Below are 20,154 nucleotides of genomic sequence, written 5' to 3'. Positions count from 1 at the left end.
GGTCATCAAATTGTAGCAATTTACCCTTGTTTCCTTTATCAAAAGCTTTTTTTTTTTTTTAAATCTCCATCTAGTTGAGTTCGGATCATCAAGCCATTGAAGCTAGGTCAAATGGGTATTATCTACAGGTTTGGGTGTTCTTGTGCATCTCCTCTCACGTCATATCAGCTGTATGCATTGCTCTCAGCTCTAGCCCTCTATGGCCAAGTCCTTGTTCAATGGAGGCTTAGGAGTTCCCAGGTCTCACCACTCTTCAGACCAACTAGCCCTTCCCTTTCTCTCTCTCATTTGCAAGTCAACGGGAGTCTATGGAATGTGGTTGAACTCAGCCCGTATTTTTCATTGCTGCCTTTCCCCCTCTTCCACTCACTATCAGACCAGTGTGGTCGCCAGCAAGCTTATATGCCTGCTCGTGTGTTCTGAGTTTCAGTTTTGGAGGGGGATTTGTCCTGAAGGGACTTGATTGCTTGCCATGATAACTCCCCGGTGAACAATTTGCTTGGTCTTATAGTAGCCAATCAGACTGTCATTTTTGATTTTAGATTTTTCCTACTGGTCTTCATTTTCAGAGTATCTTCTGTTCCTCTAGCTGTTCCAGGCTGGTTTGCTTGTCCTTTCAAGTGGAAATGTTCCACCTCAGAAAGTTTTGGAAGGAGGTCAGGGCTCCACCTAAGGTCCTATAGACCACAAAGGCTCCGCAGTAAGCCCATTTCACTGGGCAAGTTCTAGAAACCCATTTAGGTATTCCAATCACATATAGGTTGATAGTATTTCAAATTCTCTTTCTTTTTGGCAAGAAAGGTTTTATCATCTGCATATCGCAGGCTGTTCATGAGCCTTCTCCCAATCCTGATGCCACCTTCTTCTTCTAATTCAGCTTCCCGGATTATCTGCTCAACATACAGACTGAAAATATGGCAAAAGGATAGAACACTGACACACACCTTTTCTGATTTTAAACTATTCAGTATCCCCTTGTGCTTTTTGAACAATTGCCTCTTGGTCTATGTATAGGTTCCTCCAGAGCACAATTAAGTTTGCTCTGGAATATCCATTCTTCACAATGTTGCACATAGCCTGTCATGATCCACACAATCAAAAGCCTTTACACAGTCAATAAAACAAATGGAAACCTCTTTTTGGTATTCTCTGCTTTCAGTCAAGATCCATCTGGCATCAGTAAGGATAATCATTGTTACGCATCCTCTTTTGAATCTGACTTGAATTTTAGGCAGTTCTCTGTTAATGTACTGTTGCAACCATGTTTGAAATATCTTCAGCTAAATGTTACTCGCATGTGATATAGTTAAGCTACGTTGCTATTTAAGTGCTGTTGAGTCAGTTCTGACTCATAGCGACCCTCTATAGGGTTTACAAGGAGCAGCTGGTAACCCTGTACTGCTGATCTTGCAGTCCAAACCAACTTTGCAGTCCAGCGCATTAATCCACAGCATCACACCAACACATAGTAGAGTGCTTTTTGTTTGGGTAAGCACTGGAATAAGTGTTAATCAAAGGGTATCAGAATGTCTGTTTCTAAAGAGGACAAGTGTATCATTAGCACAGGAGGAGTGGCTGTCAAAGCTCCCCTGTACTGACCTTGGAAGTCTTACAGACAGGACTCTGCTTGCTGTGGCACCTGACCTGTTAGAAGTTCTAGCTCCAGTTTCCAGAAAAGCTCAGCTTGGTTCCCATTCACTTACTTTGGTGATGTGGGTAGTGGTTGTGGTGCTGGTAGTTTCTGAGGTGATGGTCTGTGCACTCATCAGCACGCCCGGCTCCAAATCAGCACCAGGATCCACCTGTACCATCAGAGGGAGAGACATCACCCCCAGATCACTGTATTGGCACCCAACGTTGATGGAAGGTGCTAGCTGTTACTGCTCTCTAGTCACCCCCAATTCATCGAGTCCCCAAGCACAACAAAACAAAATGCTACTCAGACGTATGTGGATTAGAATATTATGATTTACATGGTTATCACCAGCTGGATTTTGGGAATAGAACACCAAGCCTTTCTTCCTAGTTCACACCAACCAGTCTAGAAGCACCATGGGAACTCCAAACAAACGTCCACTGACAGATTGCTGGTGGCTGTGTACTATGTGCATTGGCTAGAAAGGAAACCTGAATCTCCAGCAGAAAGGTGAGAATTCTACCACTCAACCACTATTCAAAAACAAACCAAGACCTACTGCCATTGGTTGCTATTGTTGTTAAGTGCTGTTGAGTCGGTTCTGATCCATGGTGACTCTGTATAGAGTTTCCGAGGAGCAGCTGGCAGGTTTGAACCACTGACCTTGCGGTTTAGCGCATTACCCTGCAGCGCCACACCAGGACTCTACGGCATTAAGGTTTATGTAATAATCTCCACAATTATTGGGCTTCTCAAGCAGCATCTTTGGGATGCTGCTAAATGCAAAAAGAAATCAATTAAGTGGTAATTAATGGCCACAGTTAACTGTCATAAAAAACCAGGATTTCAGAACTATGAACAACAGATTGTCGCGTTAGTACTTTTACTTATCTATATCCAGGAAAATGGTTTTCGGCTTCCTTCTACTTTTTGAAATATATGAAGGCCTAGTAAAGTTAGCTGCTCTCCAAGATCAAAATAAAATAACAATTACTGTATTGATCTTGATAGACAGCGCCACACTAGGACTCCTATATACCACATAGTTATATTTCAATGTTCACCCCTCGTCTGTCAGTCTATTGCAGTGTGGTGGTTGGTGGCTTGTTACCATGCTGACAGCTAAGCTACCAGGATTTCAGGTATCACAGGGTCACCCACAGTGGACACGTTCCAGCAGAGCTTTCACACTAAGGCAGACTAGGAAGAACAGGTAGCCAACTCTGAATGGTTAACCACTGAGATTTTTATGAATAGCACCAGAATATTTGCAGATATAGGTCTAATGATGACCCCTCAGGTTGGATGGCATCACACTGGGGAAGAGCTGACTCCACACAGACTTGACTTTAACGATGTGAACGGAGCAATGTTTTCAGGACTTTCATTTGCTAATGTGGCAACTCTCAAAATAGGAAGAAACAGGAATAAACATCCATAAATAATCATAACATGGAATGTATGGAGTATGAATCTAGGAAAATTAGAAATAGTCAAAAGGAAACATCCTAGGCATTCAGCTGAAATGAATTGGTACCGGTTACACTGGATTGGACAATCATATGATTTACTATGATGGGAACACCATAGTGAAGATAAATAGAGTCACATTCAAAAAAAGCATTTCAAGATCTTGAAGTACAATGCTGTCTACAATAGGATAATATCCACAAGTCCTGGTGTGCTGCTGTAGGATAAGCACTAGACTGCTACTGTAAGGTTGGTGATTCAAACCCACCAGCTGCTCCTTAGAAACTCTATACAGGGTTGCCATGAGTCGGAACCTATTTGATGGCACATAACAACAAGGAAGAACAGTTAATAAATATCACTATTATTCAAACTTATGCAACAATCACTAAAGCCAGTGATGAAAAAATCAAATTCTACCAACTTCTTCAGCCTGAAATTGTTCAAACATGCAAATTGTTCAAAGATGCATTGATAATTACTAGTGATTGGAATGAGAAAATGCAAAGCTAAAAAGGGTCAGTAGTTGGAAAATGTGGCCATGATAGCAGAAATTATGCTGGCACTTGTATGATAGGATTTTGTAAAACTAATGACTTACTTATTGCAAAAAACATTTATCAATATACATGGACCTTACCAGATGGCATATACCATAATCAATTGACTACATCTGTAAGAAGAGACAATGGAGAAGCTCAGTATCATCAGCCAAAATAAGGTCCTGGACAGACTGTGGAACAGACCCCATCAATTGCTCATATGTAAAAGTGCAGGCTAAAGCTGATGAAAATTAAAACAAGTACACGTGAGCCAAAAAATGACCTTACACATATCTAGCCTGAATTTAGAGATCATCTCAAAAACACATTTGATGCAGTATATATCAATTAAGGAAGACCAGAATAGTTGTGGGATGACATCAAGAATATCATATATATGTATACTGAAAAGACAAGAAAGGAAAGACCAAAATGGATGTCAGAAGAGACTCTGAAACTTGCTCTTATGTAGAGAAGCTAAAGCTCTGGAAGAAATGAAAAACTTAAAGATAAGACCAGACAACTTCAAAGGCAGCTTGAGAAGACAACATAAAGTATTATAATGAATGTACAAAGACCTGGTATTAGAAAAACAAAAGGGAAGAACATGCTCAACATTTCTCAAGCTGAAAGAAATGAAGAAAAATTTCATGCTTCAGCTTGCAACGTTGAAGGATGCAGAAAACACCAAAAGAAGATGGAAGAAATATACATAGTCACTATACCAAAGAGAATTAATTGATGTTCAATCATTTCAAGAGGTAGTATAGGATGAAGAACTGGCTGGTATTAATGGAAAGTCTAAGCTACACCACAGGTATTGGTGAAAAAGGATCCACGAATTCATGGTATTCAAATTGAATCATTTCAACAAACTGATGCAACACCAGAGGTGCTCTCTTGGCTATGCCAAGAAATTTGGGAGACGCTACCTGACCTGGTCAACCGATTGAAAGAGAGCCACATTTGTGTCCATCTCAATAAACAGTGACCCAAAGGAATGTGGAAATCACTGAAAAATATCATTAATATCACAGGCAAGTAAAATATTGCTGAGGATAATTAAAAAATAGTTGCAACAATACATAGACAGGGAACTTCCAGAAATGTAAGCCAGATTCAAAAGAGGACATGGAACAAGGGATATCATTGCTGCAGTCAGATGGATCTTACTAAAAGCAGAGAATACCAAAAAAGATTGTTACTTATGCTTTATCGACTATGCAAAGCCATTTGACCATGTGGATCATAGCAAACTATGGAAAACATTGTGAAGAATGGGTATTCCAGAACATGCAATTGTGCTCATGAGGAACCTGTACATAGGCAGTTGGTAGAACAGAACAAGGGGATACGGCATAGTTTAAAATAGGAAGTGCGTCCTGGGGTTTTATCCTTTCACCATACTTATTCAATCTGAGCAAATAATCTGAGAAACTGGATTATATAGGAAGAATAACGTGGCATCAGGACAGGAGGAAAACTCATTAACAACCTGCTATATACAGATAATACAACCTTGTTGCTGGAAACCAAGAGGATTTGAAATACTTACTGATGAAGATCAAAGACTATATATAGCTTTCAGTATGAATGGCATCTCAGTGTAAACAAGATGAAAATACTCACAACTGGACTAATAAACAACATCATGATAAATGGAGAAATAATTGAAGTTGTTAAAGACTGGGGAAGAGCTGACTCCTTAAAGTAGATTTGACCTTAATGATGTGAATGGAGCAAAGTTGTCAAAAAGAAATGGAACACCTAAAGGTCGAGAGCTCAGTCATCAGTGAACTGAAATGGGCTAGTATTGGCCACTTCGAATTGGACGGCCATACAATTTACTATGCTGGGAATAAGAAGTTGAAGACAACAGTTGTCACATTGGCTGCCTGTAATTTCTTTAATAATAAAGTTTGCACAAATACAGTTTTGGGTTTTTCCCTCTCTTGGTGAGCATAAGTTCTGATTTGTTGTTGCTGATAAGTGCTGTCAAGTCAGTTCAGACTCATAGCAAGGAGCAGCTGGTGGGTTTGAACTGCCATCCTTGAGGTGCAAACCAACTTTCCGGTCCAGTGCTTATCCAACAGTGCCAACACCAGGACTCCAAGCACTGATTAATATGACATAAATATATAATACATGGAGGTAAGTTGAGGAGTGAGGCAACACAGATATATGTCAAACAGATGTATGTTTTAAGACTCCAATCTCTGGAGAAGGACATCATGCTTGGAAAATGGAGGGTCAGTGAAAAAGAGAAAGACGTCCCCCACTACCCCCAACAAGGCTGATTGACCTAGTAGCAGCAACACTGGGCTCAAACACTCTGAGGATGGAGCAGGACAGGGCACTGTTTTGTTCTGTTGTGCGTAGGTGTGTTATGAGTCAAAACTGACTCGCACACAATACCATCACCCTTAAATATGCAAATTATAAACGGTCTTACCTGTGATGATTCGTATGTTATCGTTTTTGTTTCTGTATGAACTACTGGCACTTCCTTGGTAGAAATTTCTAACTTTACACCTCCTGGTGAAACGCTGCCAAAACTGATGGTTTCTGTCTTCACAGTTGACGACTGCGCCAATGGGAAGTAAGAAGAGTACAATTATAGTTTGAACAAATAGTTTAGTTTGTTCCCCCTCTTGATGAGTACAAGCACTGATCAGTAAGACATAAATATTACATATTCTATGGGAGATAAATTGAGGAATGAGACAGCACAGAGGTATGTCAAACAGCCTCCCAGAATTTCACATAATTCTTTACTATAGAATGTTCTATGTTAAAAAAAAAAAAAGAATTTTGAAGGAAATAAAAAAGAAAAAAAATATCATTTTTATACTCATCCTTCTCTATTTCATAAACAAAAGTTGACAAACTAAGATCCATTAGCTTTTCTATAGTTAACTTCTTAGAAGGCAGAGTCAATAAGACATTAGTCCTCAAAATAGTTTAGGGACCCCAATAAAAAAAGACTAAAGAATCAGTACATCCCTGGCATTTGCCACCCTTGCCAGTATGGTCTTGGTACTGGATAAAGTACACTGACTAGAGATAAATTTATCACATTTTTAAATATTTTAGCTAACTGTATTCCCCAGGTTCACCACCATTTACAGTAACTATAGTGAGAGCAGACATCATTTCTTAGAACTTTATATTATTAAAAATCTACACTGTGTTTGCTTGTGGTTGCCTGGTGTGGTGCTGTAGGATAAGCACACAATCTCAAGGTTGGTTTGAACTCTTAAGATTGGTGGTTCAAACCCACCAGTTGCTCACTGGAAACCCTATACAGGGTCACTATCAGAACTGACTGAACCTTACTTAACAACAACAACCATTTGCTTGTGGCTCCCAAGATGGAAATCAGCATGAAGACCCATTATTACCTTGCAAAAGAAAATAAAAGGAGAAACAAACTGCACTTGAGAAAGATAAGAAGTGGGACTTAGTTCCATTTTATATTTTAAAAGAATGATGTAACTGTTTCAACTTTAGTGTGAAAAACAACATCAACTACTAATTACCTCAAAATGAGGTTTTAGTTCCAAAGTCTCAGAAACGTGGACTGCTGTACTCTGCTCCTCCTCTTGTTCTTGGGAAGCTACAGCTGTTTCTTCCTGTTCTGGGACGGCCCTACCAGCAATCTCCCTTTTCTCTTCTTTAGCCCCCTCCGTCAGAGCAGAGCCCTCCTTCGCTTTAACACTGGAGGCCTCAGAGGCTGCCTGCACAGCCACATCCACGTCATCTCCGGCCGCGTGAGAAGCATCCCCACTTGCATGCACGCTCATCACGTGTCTTTGCTCCACCAACACCGTCTCCTGCACAACCTTCTCAGTGCTGAGAAGCTGGTGGTGCTGGGTGGTGTCTGACTCTGCTTCACTGGAGCTTGTCTTGGTTTCCATTTTCTGCGTGAAAAAGAAGCTGATGTTAAGTGTGACTCTCCATAGAACAGAGATAAAAATAAAACAGATTAAAAAGAAAAAAAAAAGGATGACAAAAGCCAGTGTCAAGTGTGTATAGCCAAAAACACTTACAAAAATCTAAATTACTTTCCTTCCTCCCACCAGGATCTTTGATGCAGACTTGCTGTCCCTGACACACACACTTGAATCTAAGCTGCTACAAGAGAACATCCACAAAGGAAAGACACTGCAGTACACAATGCAATGAAAACATGTTAAAAAGCCAAAAGCACTGTAACTCACTTGCCTTGGTTTGAATCACTTTCTTAGACCCAACAAATGAGATAAAATGCTCTTGAGATGAAATGCATTACAATTTTAAATATCATTATCTTTGAATCTCTGAAGTGCACTTTTGAAATGGAATTCAAGGCATATGACAGATACCTCAAGCAGGCACAAAGGAAAAAAAACAAAAAACTGATGATAACTTTTGAGGTGTTGAAGGCAAAGCTGGTTGGATATAAAACACATGTGTGCAAGCACATACGCACATACACACACCTAGAAAGCATAAAGAAATGGAAATGGGAAGGCAGAAACAGGAAGGACTAAATCAAATGGCCACCTGAACCCAGTTTTGAGTAGAAGTAACCCCTCCTATGAATTCTGTCGGCTTTCTTGCAGATTCTAATAAACTGAAGATCTCAGAGCCATCCATGAGTTTTTCACCAGAAGACTGTTTAGTCTGAGTGAACCAAGAAACGTAGAGTCAAGCACAAGAGATACACACATACTCATTCAGACTGTTAGACAAAACTGTAGGCAGAGGAAAAAGGGTAGAGGCATGAAGGCATTTAAGATACAGTGTTTGGAAACAGAAAATGGTAAATAAAATAGCAAATTGAGGTGACCATGAGCTTTTTTTTTAAGGAAAAGCAGAGAGAGTTATTGGGATTGGAGTGATGCTGGTGTAAGCGGGTCATTTTCCTTCATTGCAAGCCACAGCAGCACTACTGCGTCTCGGGAACAGGGTGCTGGAAATAAACAAAGTGTTTTAATGCCTACGCCGCACTGCGGTACTGATTTAACCATGAAAAAGTAAAAAAAAAAAAAAAAAAGCTGGGTTGGCTGCTCTTAACAACATAAAGCCAAGCAACAAGAGAACGGGAAGGCTCAGGGTAGAAGGGCACTGCCTCAGAAAAAGTCATGCTTGAATCTGAAACTGTGGCCCCAATGGAAGCCACTGGTTACCACCACTCGGGAGGACGACGACTCGGTAACGTAATGGGCAGTAGCAACCGTAACTGTGGGCTCTTGGGAGTATTTCCACTCAGACAGGCTCTTCCTCCTGGGACCAAACAGTCCTACTTGCAAGGCCTCGCTCTTGGGGACCTGCTTTGTTTTGCTGAACTGCGAGCTTTCCAGGCCACTGTAGAGGAGTCCCACGTCCTTGCCCAGCCTCTGAGCTTTCTTGAGCTCTTCTTCTTCAGGACTCTGCAGCCGTGACTCGGCTTCCTTTATAGGCGTCAGGGATTCTGACAATTTCCTCTTTGCTGTTTGGACCTCAGGTCCCCTCTTGGCTTTCTCATCTGAGATGGCTTCCAGGACCTCAAAGTCTGCCATGACAGGGATGGTCTTCACCGACTCAGACACCCCTCTCTCCAACTTCTCCAGAGTTTCCAGAGTGGCAGCTGACACTTTCTCCCCTTCTTTAGTTTTTCCAGTCATGGTCACGATTTTTCCAGATACTGTGTCATATGATTTTCCTAACGTGTACATTTTCTGCTTGCTTTCTTCTTTCAACTGCATTTCTTGTGCCAAATCATCGAAGCTTTGCATTTCCCAGGTGCTAGATTTCAGTACATCGGCTGGGATGTCGCCGGTCTTACTGCTCACAGTCACCACCTTGTAAGTCACAATCTGTTTCAAATCACCATCAACTACCTCAGAGGGTATTTTGTCTACAATAACCCAATCCTCTGTGCCCTATATTTGAGATATAAAAGCTAAATTAGAAATTCTGGTGGTATCTCATTCCTCAAATAAGAATCCCTTAAGAAAATCGGGTGACCGCTACATTTAGGTCTGTGATGTAACTGCCCAGTGCTGGCCGTATCATCTACTGATCACCTGAGATTTAGAAAGTACAACCTTCAACACAGACTACATTCTACATGTAGAACTAGCTGTAAGGCCATTATTTCTTGAAATCTACACATGCTCTGGTAGTAAATTTTGTAAGAAGCATTATTTGACCTATGATAAGTGATCACTTTATATTTTAAGACTGAATACCATTACTGAAATTTATTTCTTAGCTTCACTTGAGTGGATAAAAATTAGTTTTACATTTTAAATGTAATACTACATATTTTTGCTTCTCAAAAATGAATGTGCCAGCGTTTCACAAATTTCTGTAAAAATCATTTTCCATATAAGGAAATTACAACACTTTATTGTAAAAAGAAGCGGAAGAGGGGGGGCTCTGTGGATAAGCACTGGGCAGTGAACCACAAGGTTGGCGGTTTGAGACTACTAGCGGCTCTGTGGGAGAAAAATGAGGCTTTATCCTCTAACAAAGATGCACAGCCTCAGAAACCCTGTGCAGGGTCACTATGAGTCAGGGCTGACTTGATGGCACTTGACATAAAATGGGGAAAATCCATCACAATATTTATCATCTATTAAATATTGAGTATGTTTTTGTTCTATGCATTGTAATGAAATATTTCCCACCTAAAGGCATTCGTTGTTGAAGCCTCTTATAAATAGTTCATGTTTTGTAGAGCATTTTAATGTTATTTACAACTAAAGTTCATAATGTTGGCAGTCTTTTTGTCACTGTCTTTAATGTAAGGCAGAAAAAAACCACAGTTAAGAAATCTTGATATTCAAAAGGGCTACCAGCATATGAGCAGGCAAGCAGCTGAATAACAAATAACACGTTATTTGTTAAGTCCTGTCATAGCAACCCTGTACAGGGTTTCTGAGGAGCGGCTGACCATGCAGTTCAAACTGATCATGAAGTCGAGTGTTTATAACACCATACCAGGACTCCTCTAACAGCTTATATTGTTGTGGTTGCTGTGAAGTGCCATCAAGTCGGTTCCAACTCATAGCTGCCCAGTATAGGGGTTCCAAGGATCTCTGGTAGCATAGTGGTTACGAGTCGGGATGCTACCCTCAAGGTCAGCAGTTCAAAACTACCAGCTGTTCCTTGGAAGAACAATGAGGCTTTCTGCTCCTGTAAAGATTTATAGCCTCGGAAACCCTATGCAGGGTTGCTCTGAGTCGGAACCAACTCCATGGGACATCACCACCACCATAGGGTTTCTTAGGAGCACTGATGGATTTGAATTGCCGACCTTATGGTTGCAGTCTGCTTATCTTAAAGCACTATGCCAGGTTATAGAGGATCAAAAAACCAAACCAGACGCTGGTCAGTGCCTTAGTTTACATTTTAAACTATGATGTTTTTACTTTCATAGTCAGTCTAAAAACTTGAATCTAGAAATATGTGTAATTTAGGAAGATGAATGATACATTTATATACATGCTGGTGCTGGATGAAATGAAATGAATTAAACAATAACCTCTTGGGTTGATGGGACAGTTTTCTGGAAAATTATTTGACGAGAGGTGACCACAGAGCCAGCAGAGTCTCCTTCCTGCATTTTCTTTATGACACTTTGCTAGTGGAAAAACCAACACAGATTCAGAACTTAGGAAATCAAGCAAGATCATCTCCATTAGCCTCACTGTGTCAGTAAAACAGACAACAAAACATTTCAGTAAGATTATCACAGAAAGTAGAATCATAATGTGCCAATGACAGACAAAGAATCAACTCTGAAGAGAAACTATAAATAAATGATAAAACTGGGCAAAGACAATATTAAGAAAATTACGCAAACCTCTCCCCAGAGTCTACGGAAACATTATATACTTACCTTAGCATTAAACAAGGTAAATTTAATAAGGAAACTAAGAACTAAAGACATTTTAATGACATGAAGTCTGAAGAGCAATTCCTTTTGGGATACTCCTTTATGTTTGTTTTTTACCTCAGACTCAAGGAATGGAGCGCTTCCTTGATGCAAAAATATAACTTTTTCAGAAATCTCTCTTTCTTCTTTCATCTGCTTGAATAAAGGGGGTTGGGTTGGAGAAGAGGAAGTAGACAATTTCCAAAAAGTAAAGTTAGGAAGAGAACTTTTATTGTGATATATGTACCTATCACATTTATGTATATATATACTCATTATAATACTCATTCATTTTTATGAAGCAAATCATTAATTTGAAAAATAGTTTGAAATTATCTCAGCACTGAATAATTATTTCCAAAGAGCAGCATTTTTTCCCCCTGAAATACTGATGTTTCTATGGCTCAAACATTTTTCATTTATGCAAACAAAATAGGCAGGAGTGATTCGGAGGGTTCCCTGGTATTTTAAGAATGTTTAGATGTATTGTTTCTCTGCAAGTGAGTTATAAAGGAAAAATGCTTGGAAATTAAAAAAAATATACATATTTCTTAGAATAAATATCCTCAACTCTACATCTGATGAGCATTTGATTGCACTCCCAATTTATCTGCTACCTGACACAAAGTTGTCAACAGGGTCACTATATTGGCCACAGATTTGAGTACATCCTCTTAATACCTACACTGACTTCTTTAATGTCCCAAAATAAACATTAGAAACATACTCAAGATTATAAGTTTTATTTAAACTTTTATAAGATGTTCAGTGACTAATTCTTAAAAGTCAACTTCAAAATAAGTATTTTAAACCATACTTTTCTTTAGCACTCTAACAAGGTTACCAAGTTAAGAGAGAAAATGAAGGTAATTATGTCACTTTAGGAATTCTCGTTTTACTTTTTAATTCTAGCTTTAGGATTTAATTGGCATAATGCCAATGGCCTGTCATCTATCTATCAGCTACTGGACCTATCTCTGGACATGGAGTAGAGACACACAGCACATTGTTACGCACTGTCTAGTTGATTCTGAGGAATGGCTGGTGAGTGCAGTTGAGTGCTTATAAAAAAAAGAATAGAAAGTTCATAGTTTCTAAAAGAATGGACCTCCCTCCTTACTGTGTTTGTAAACAATGTAATTTTATGACAGTGATTCAAAAATCCCTGTTTGTGATTAACCTGCAGAGCTTGCAGGGGGAACATATGGAATATTTTTCTATATATCTACTGATATAGTTTGATAGCATTTTTTTTTTTCCTTATGACCCTTTTTAGTAAGGAACAAGCAAGTCATTTCCAAAGGAGAAATAAATTCCCTGTCCTGCTGTATCTTGGGGGAACGTACTCAAAAGATGAAATGTACCATGTGTAATCATTAAGTGTAGAGCAAGTCTATGCGTTTCACATTTTATTTTCAATTGTAGCCTATTTTTCAAACAGAAATGAGAAATAGGGAGGAAAGTCAAAATTGCAAGCACTTTTTAGCATAACAGTGCTAGGCTTCTTATAATCATTGAGCTAATAAACATCATTCTTAAGATGAACACTTAAAAAAAACAACTCCCCCCACACACACACACACACAAACCAGTAGCAAACAATAGTTTTTAACATACCCTGTTACCTGGCATCAACTAATTTAAAAAATATGTCTTGTAATTGAAAATGTCAACACTGTCTAAATTCAGAAGTGTTTGTTCAATCACATAGAAAAGTAACACAGAATTGGATTTTTAAACTAAATGCCACATAAGGTCAACTCCAACTCAGTTTAGTACAGTTAATAGAGTCCTGGTGTAGTGTTGTAGGATCAGCACTGGACTACTAACCACAAAATTGGTGGTTCAAACCCACCAGCTTCTCCTCAGAAACCCTATACGGTCACACTGACTCTATGGCACTTTACAACAAAAACAGAGATGAGGGGAGTGTGGTGGCTCTATAGCATAGGCACTGCACTGCTAACTATCTGCAAGGTCGACGGTTCAAGCCCACCAGACGCTCCAGGGGAGCAACTTTCTGCTCCTGTAAAGACTGACAGCCTTGGAAAGCCCACACAAAGCTCAGTGTGCAAGGACTACCAACAACAACAAAAACAGAGGTAAGAAATGGTGCTGATACAGAAAACCTGAAAATCTAGAAATCTGTTTGTACTAGAATCTAGAACCCTATACAGGGTCGCTATGGGTCGGAATCAACTCAACAGCACTTAACAACAACCACACCGAAGAATAAAGTAAAGGAGCCCTGGTGGTACACATGGTTAAGCAGTCAACTGTTAATCAAAAGGCTGGTGGTTCAAACCTAAGTTGATATTTGAAAGGAAGACTGACCTACCCTTGTAAAGGCGAAAGCAAAGAAAACCCTGTGGGGACTCTACTCAGTCACATGGGTCATACGAATCAAAGTTGACAAGACAGCACCTAACAAAAAGAATATAGACAGGCACCTGGGGCTGGTGCACATGGTTAAGCGGTCAACTATAATTCTAAAGGTTGGCAGTTCAAACTAACCCAAAGGCACCTGAAAGACAGGTCTGTTCATTTCCTTATGAAAGGTCACAGCCTTGAAAACCTATGCAGCACAGTTTTACTCTGCACTCGAGGTTTCCTTGGAGTTGGAATCAACTTAATGGCAACTTAACAGTAAGAACCACAGAAGATAGTGACATGTATATGCCCACTGATTCATTCAATTATTTACTCAGTCATCTCCTATCATAATGGGGAAAGTAGGCCCTATGCTGCCGTGCACATGTCATACAGGAGTTATTTCCTCTCCTTGGGTTTCAGTAAGAGTACTGACCCTCACAGTGGTCCTAAAACTGGGCTGTATACTAGAATCATGTGAAGAGCTTTTAAATCATCCAAGTGAACAGCATACACGCTCATTTTGCAATGCTTTCAACTTCCTGGGAAAATTACTAAATTTTCAAAGTAATACAAATTAGAAGAAGAAAAAAAAAAGGACTTTTTTTTTTTTTTTTACTAAAGTGGCAGATTACTGTTCAATTAACTGAAAGTGATCTTTATTAAATAATAGGATGATATCAAATTAGCAGTTTACTTAAAAAAATGCTTCCTTTCCATATTTCATTTCTTAGAGGTATGTCTGTAGACCAATATGTTTTTATATATGCCTAGGGAGAAAGATGAGGTTTTCTGCTCCCGTAAAGATTTACCATCTCAGAAACCCTGTACAGGGTCACTAAGTCGGAACCAACTCTACAGCACATAATCACCACCAGCTGGAGGATAATGTTATCTTTTGTGCTTTTCATGAAACTAATAACTAAAGCCTTGTTTTTAATATAGAAATTGGTGAGAATTTAGAGCACCAGAACTTTCTCATTTGTCTAAGCCTAGTTCTACCATTAACGTCAACTCCAACTCCTGGTGACCCTATGTGTGTCATGTCAGAGTGGAACTGTGCACGGTCCAGGTGCTGGGTTTTGTTGTTTTTTAGAGTAGATTGCCAGGTATTCCTTCTGAGACTCTGGATGGATTCAAACTTTTAACTAACACCTAATCGTTTGTACCACCCAGGGACATGCAAGCCTATTTTGGGATCCTTCAGTAAAGTAAAACCTGGATGTCGGTCATTTTGTACAGTGTCGTGGAGAGGAGGTGGCAGGGACAGGCAGACCACCCTTCCATAGTGCCAGATGTGCCCTGCCTCTCTCTTCTTCCACCACTGAGAGCTTCTGGGAGCTGCTCTGCCAGAGTCCTTGGACACTAGTGGTAAATAAAGTCTTGTTTTAAGATGTTTCACTTTCTCCCTGGCTTACTTCTTTCTGTGATTTCCCTTTTCCACAGCAGTGATGGAGAACTAAGGAACAGCCTCCACACCTGAACTCAGGTACAAAGTAAATCTTTGCCTTCTCCATTCTGAACAACCAAACTGCTGTGCTCTTCAGCACAAGACCCGTTTCCACCCTTTAATCACTAAAACAAAACAATCATTTTCCTGGGCTCATTCCAGTTCTTCTGCATTACCAAAGAACAGGCATTACTAACCTAGGAAAGTTCAGTGTATTCAAATGATCACAGCCTTAAATTAATGATGTACTTTAGGAGCATCTAGTGTCTTTCTCTTTCAATCAGAGAGTTTTATCTGAGGAATAAATGTATTTTTTACTGTCTAGTAGCCCAGATCTTTAGCGTAGTGGTTACGAATCAGGCTGTGAACCGCAAGGTCAGCAGTTCGAAACTACCAGCTGTTCCGCAGGAGAAAGATGAGGCTTTCTGCTCCCGTAAAGATTTACAGCCTCGGAAACCCTGTGCAGGGTTGCTATGAGTCGGAACCAACTCCACGGCACATAGCAACAACAAATTACTACACCACTTAACTTCTCAAAGCTACCTACCACAAGGGGGTCTCAAGAAATTCGTGGAAATTTTTCAGTATCTTTTAATTCCATTTTTCCAATAACTTTTTGAAGCTCTCTTCCATTCAAAATGGCTACAACCAACTGTGTTCTTAAAGAAGCATGGAAATTGAAATTTTGTTTTGTTTGGTGGCTATTTTGTGTTTTTACTTGATTCAGTATCTTTAGAACCAACACTGTCCTGCTTACTTTCAAAAGTAGCAATACAGACAATGTAAGCCAAATTTGGTAAGTAACACAATAAAAGTTTTGAAATCATAACTGACAAACGACACACTCAATAATGCAAGGACTACAATAATGAACTCTGGTGTGGTACTACAGGATAAGCACTGGACTGTGAGCCACAATGTTGACGGTTCATAGCCACCAGTTGCTCCTTGGAAACCCTGTAGAGTCATTATGTATCAGAATCAATTTGATGGCACTTAACAATGACGACGACAACAATAATGACACAGTAATAGTGAGATGGTCCCTTTTGATAAACAGCTTTCAAATGAGGTTTAGAACATGACCAACAATGTGCTTAATTTTTCTTTATACCACGAAGCAGTGTACTTAGAACACTGTTTAAAGGAATTGTCTCCAATTAAGGCCTATGTTTTTAATTTAATTCTATTCTGTGCCGGCTTCCTGAATACAAATTTCACATTAAAGGGGTCTTTGACAAGGAGTTTAATCAATACAAATGCTTGTATGATGCAGTTTTCAGAAACTCTTTGTTTTGAAAGAGAAAGTAAGATGGCACCCAACAGAAGGCAGTCAAATTACCACTAGAGCAATCTGACTCTCACACGTAGGGGTCCTTTTGTAACAGCCGAACTCTCACATTCTCTGGCTGCACATTTAAAGGGGGCTTTGCTAGAAGGAGAGTCTTAATTAAAAAGAAATTTCTGGCCCTTCCTTTTGCCGTGAAAAACCAGATAGATAAGACACCAATTTTCACTTAACAGAAAAAAGCCTGGTATAGGATCTCAATTACACCTAAAACACTATCAACTTTAGATCACCATTCAGTCAAGCCTTAATCTCAATGTTGTTGTTATGTGCCGTTGAGTGGGTTCCAACTCATAGCGACCCTGTACAGGGTTTCCGAGGCTGTAAATCTTTATGGGAGCAGAAAGCCTCATCTTTCTCCAGCGTAACAGCTGATAGTTTTGAACTGCTGACCTTGTGGTTCACAGCGCGATTCGTAACCACTACGCTACCAGAGCTCCTTTTAATCTCAATAGTAGGGCTATTTTGTAACTAACGAGAAACATGAAAACCCTGTATGGAGCACTTCAGGGCATGTGTTAATACAGTGGAAGAAAATATATTCAGAAAAAGTCAGCTCATTAAGATAGTGTCTCAGCTTCTTCTCACTGTAAGATGTTAGGCTCTTGGTTGTTAATAAGCCAATTTGCAGTGGGACCTCCCACTTCCTCATTTATTCGAAGCACCATCTATGTATGCGCTTGTAACTATTCACTCCTGAGCTACCTAACTATTTCTTTTGCAGCTTTCCTTTGGAGTCCTGAGTCACTCATTCATACCTCACAGTTACGAGGTAAGATTCTCTAAACAGCTCACCAAATCCTTCTCCCCAGTTCCAGACCCTGTAAAACAAGGCTCAGGAACAGAAGACAGTTCCAACTTGAAGTTGCGACACTGACCTCTTCAGGCACAAGTGGTTCGATCATGGGCGCATCCTCCTGTCGGGCGGCCAGTCTCACCGGGGATGTGGAAAGCCTCTTTTCCCACTCATTTGCTATGGCAGTGTCTGTGGAAGTTTCTAAAAAGGTCCTTTTCAGCTCACTAATGTTGGTTTGATGTTTCACCAGGTCATCTGGAGTTTTATCTAGCTCCTATGTTTAGACAACAAAGGATCAAAAAAATCAACATTTTACCTCTGATTTTTTCTTTTGCCCTCTCTCTTCTCTTTTCGCTCTTTTTAAAGTAATGCCAGTCTCATTAATAGAAATTTGAACATCAGGGCTCATGACACTACCACAAACACTCTGGTGAAAATGTCATATTTGCAAGGGGGAAAGAAACAATGTAGTTCACACAAGCATATAAATCAAGTCTTAAAAAAGGTAAATTGTAAAAAATACAATTCACATGTAACCAGAGAGAATTAAATATGCACAGAGGAAAAGGGCTCTACATCTAGGAGGGAGTAAAGAGTCAGAGGAAGCTGAGAAGTTCCACCCCTCTAACAGGTGAGAGCACACAGCGCATGCACCAAGGTGCGAGCCCACAGGTATGCCACCAAAAAGTCACCACACACCAACATGCAATGGTATGTACCAATACCAACCTCTAACATAAGATTACTATGTTTGACATACACATTTTCACCCTTTATTCGCTTAATCAGACTATTCTGAAAAAAGTGGAGAAGAAAGGGAAAGGTAAGGGATGTGGTCCAAGAAGGAACAAACGCCATCGTATACCCAGCCATCAAATGGGTAAACCGGTTATGGAACATATTCAGAGATTCAAACACTGTAGACAAACAATGACTTATCACACAGTGGTTTTGCTATTTAAGAATTTTCTACCTGTGCCTTGAGCTCTGCATCTTCCTCCTGGTCCGACTGCCAGCATCAAGAAAAAAGGGGAAAAATAAAGTCTTACTACACAATTCATTCTTAAACTGGAGAATTAGAATAGATCATCAGAATTTGCAGCAGTTTGAACTACCAGCTGTTCCGTACGAGAAAAGATGAGGCTTTCTGCTCCCATAAAGATTTACAGCCTTGGAAACCCTATGCAGGGTCACTATGAGTTGGACACCATCACCACCACCATCAAAACTTGCTAAATGTGGATATCAGTCTACACTTGCCACAAAGGTCATTTCTTTTCTTATGCACAAACCACCACTTTCTCACACACAATGAAGAGGCTTGACAGGTACTTGTGAGTAAAGGATTCTTTCAGACATTTTAGCCTAGAGACTTCCACATGTGTCAAGAATATAGATGTGTGTTGAAAGATGGCAGGATGTAATGAGTGTTACAAATGGTTCAAAAAGTGTGATGAGTCAGATTAAATTGACAATCTGTAGGAACGACTATCACCACACAACAACAGGTCCCTGGCATTGTGTGAAAACTCACAATAATCCTATGAGGTTAGGTAGGCACTTACCCCAAACCAGTAGACCAGAAAACCCAAGTGCCAAGAATGTAATAGAGTTTCCACATTTCAACATGTTTGGGAATCTTGAATTTCACCAACACATTTGATTAAAAACAAATTGGGGAAGGTGATACGGACTTAAGTTTTTTTGTTTTTAACAATGTCAATTATGCAGTAAATTGATCTAAAATCCTCTTCTTTCTTAATTTCTTAATTTCAAGGACCTGTCTAGTCCTTGCACTGGCATCTGTACTAATAACTTGGGTAACCAGCTCAAGCTGAATATCTATGCAGTAGTCAAGCTATGAGAAGAGCTAACATCAAAGAGAGTAGCCTTTATCAACCGACAAAGTCTGTCTGAGTGTCTCCTATCTGCCAATACGGACAAGATTTCTTGCGTTTCCAATGCTCTATACTACACAACTAGTGCATTATGAGTTGGGCTTCTACCCGCAGGTCAGCAGTTCAAGTTCACCAGCTACTCTGTGGGAGAAACATGAGGCTTTCTGTTCCCTCAAAGACTGACAGTCTCGGAAACCCCATACAGGGTTGCACTGAGTTGGAACCAACTCCACGCACACCACCACCACCACACTCCCGGGGCCCTGGCTACCTGAATAAAAGAAGGGGATGTGGCTAGGTGTTATACAGAGTGCACAGACCTCTTTCACATGGTGCTGGGGACAGCTTCATTCTTAGTCGTTGGGTAGGTTCACAGCTGTTCACTTTATTTTTAAGCTTCAAAATCCACCAATGTTAGTTACATGTATCTATAAGCTTCCTATGCTACATAATAAGACTTAAAGGTTTCTTCAGAAACTTAAAATATCAAAATAATTTTCATTTATAGCATACATTAGGATTACAGGGACAGTTTGCTAAATTTATTGACATGAAATCATTGCTAGAAAACTAAGATATAATTTTGTTATATATGGTGTTGTTAGGTGCCATTAGGTCACTTCCAATTCACAGTGGCCTTATGCACAACAGAACAAAACACTCCCCGGTCCTACGCCATTCTGAAAATTCCTTTTAAACTTGAGGTTACTGCTGCTGCCAGTCTGACAATCCACCTCA

At 39.8% G+C, this 20,154-nt stretch overlaps 1 protein-coding gene across 3 annotated transcripts in view; it reads right to left on the bottom strand.

Moving 5' to 3' along the window:
• The window catches only part of EPB41L3 (erythrocyte membrane protein band 4.1-like 3), a 129,587-nt gene that overhangs the window by 2,171 nt on the left and 107,262 nt on the right, over window positions 1-20,154 (bottom strand). For 2 of the 3 annotated variants that reach the window (XM_006867254.1, XM_006867252.1), the window contains 6 exons: window positions 18,492-18,527; window positions 17,601-17,792; window positions 8,194-8,313; window positions 7,188-7,568; window positions 6,101-6,232; window positions 1,704-1,802 (listed from right to left, as the gene is read on the bottom strand). In XM_006867254.1, the coding sequence (XP_006867316.1) occupies window positions 1,704-1,802; window positions 6,101-6,232; window positions 7,188-7,568; window positions 8,194-8,313; window positions 17,601-17,792; window positions 18,492-18,527 (960 nt within the window). The remainder of the gene's footprint in view (window positions 1-1,703; window positions 1,803-6,100; window positions 6,233-7,187; window positions 7,569-8,193; window positions 8,314-17,600; window positions 17,793-18,491; window positions 18,528-20,154) is intronic. The other variant, XM_006867253.1, reaches the window with a different exon arrangement.

The sequence above is a fragment of the Chrysochloris asiatica genome, unplaced genomic scaffold, assembly GCF_000296735.1.
Source record: "Chrysochloris asiatica unplaced genomic scaffold, ChrAsi1.0 scaffold00103, whole genome shotgun sequence".
Lineage (NCBI taxonomy): Eukaryota > Metazoa > Chordata > Mammalia > Afrosoricida > Chrysochloridae > Chrysochloris > Chrysochloris asiatica.
This window is presented reverse-complemented; position numbering and strand designations above follow the sequence as displayed.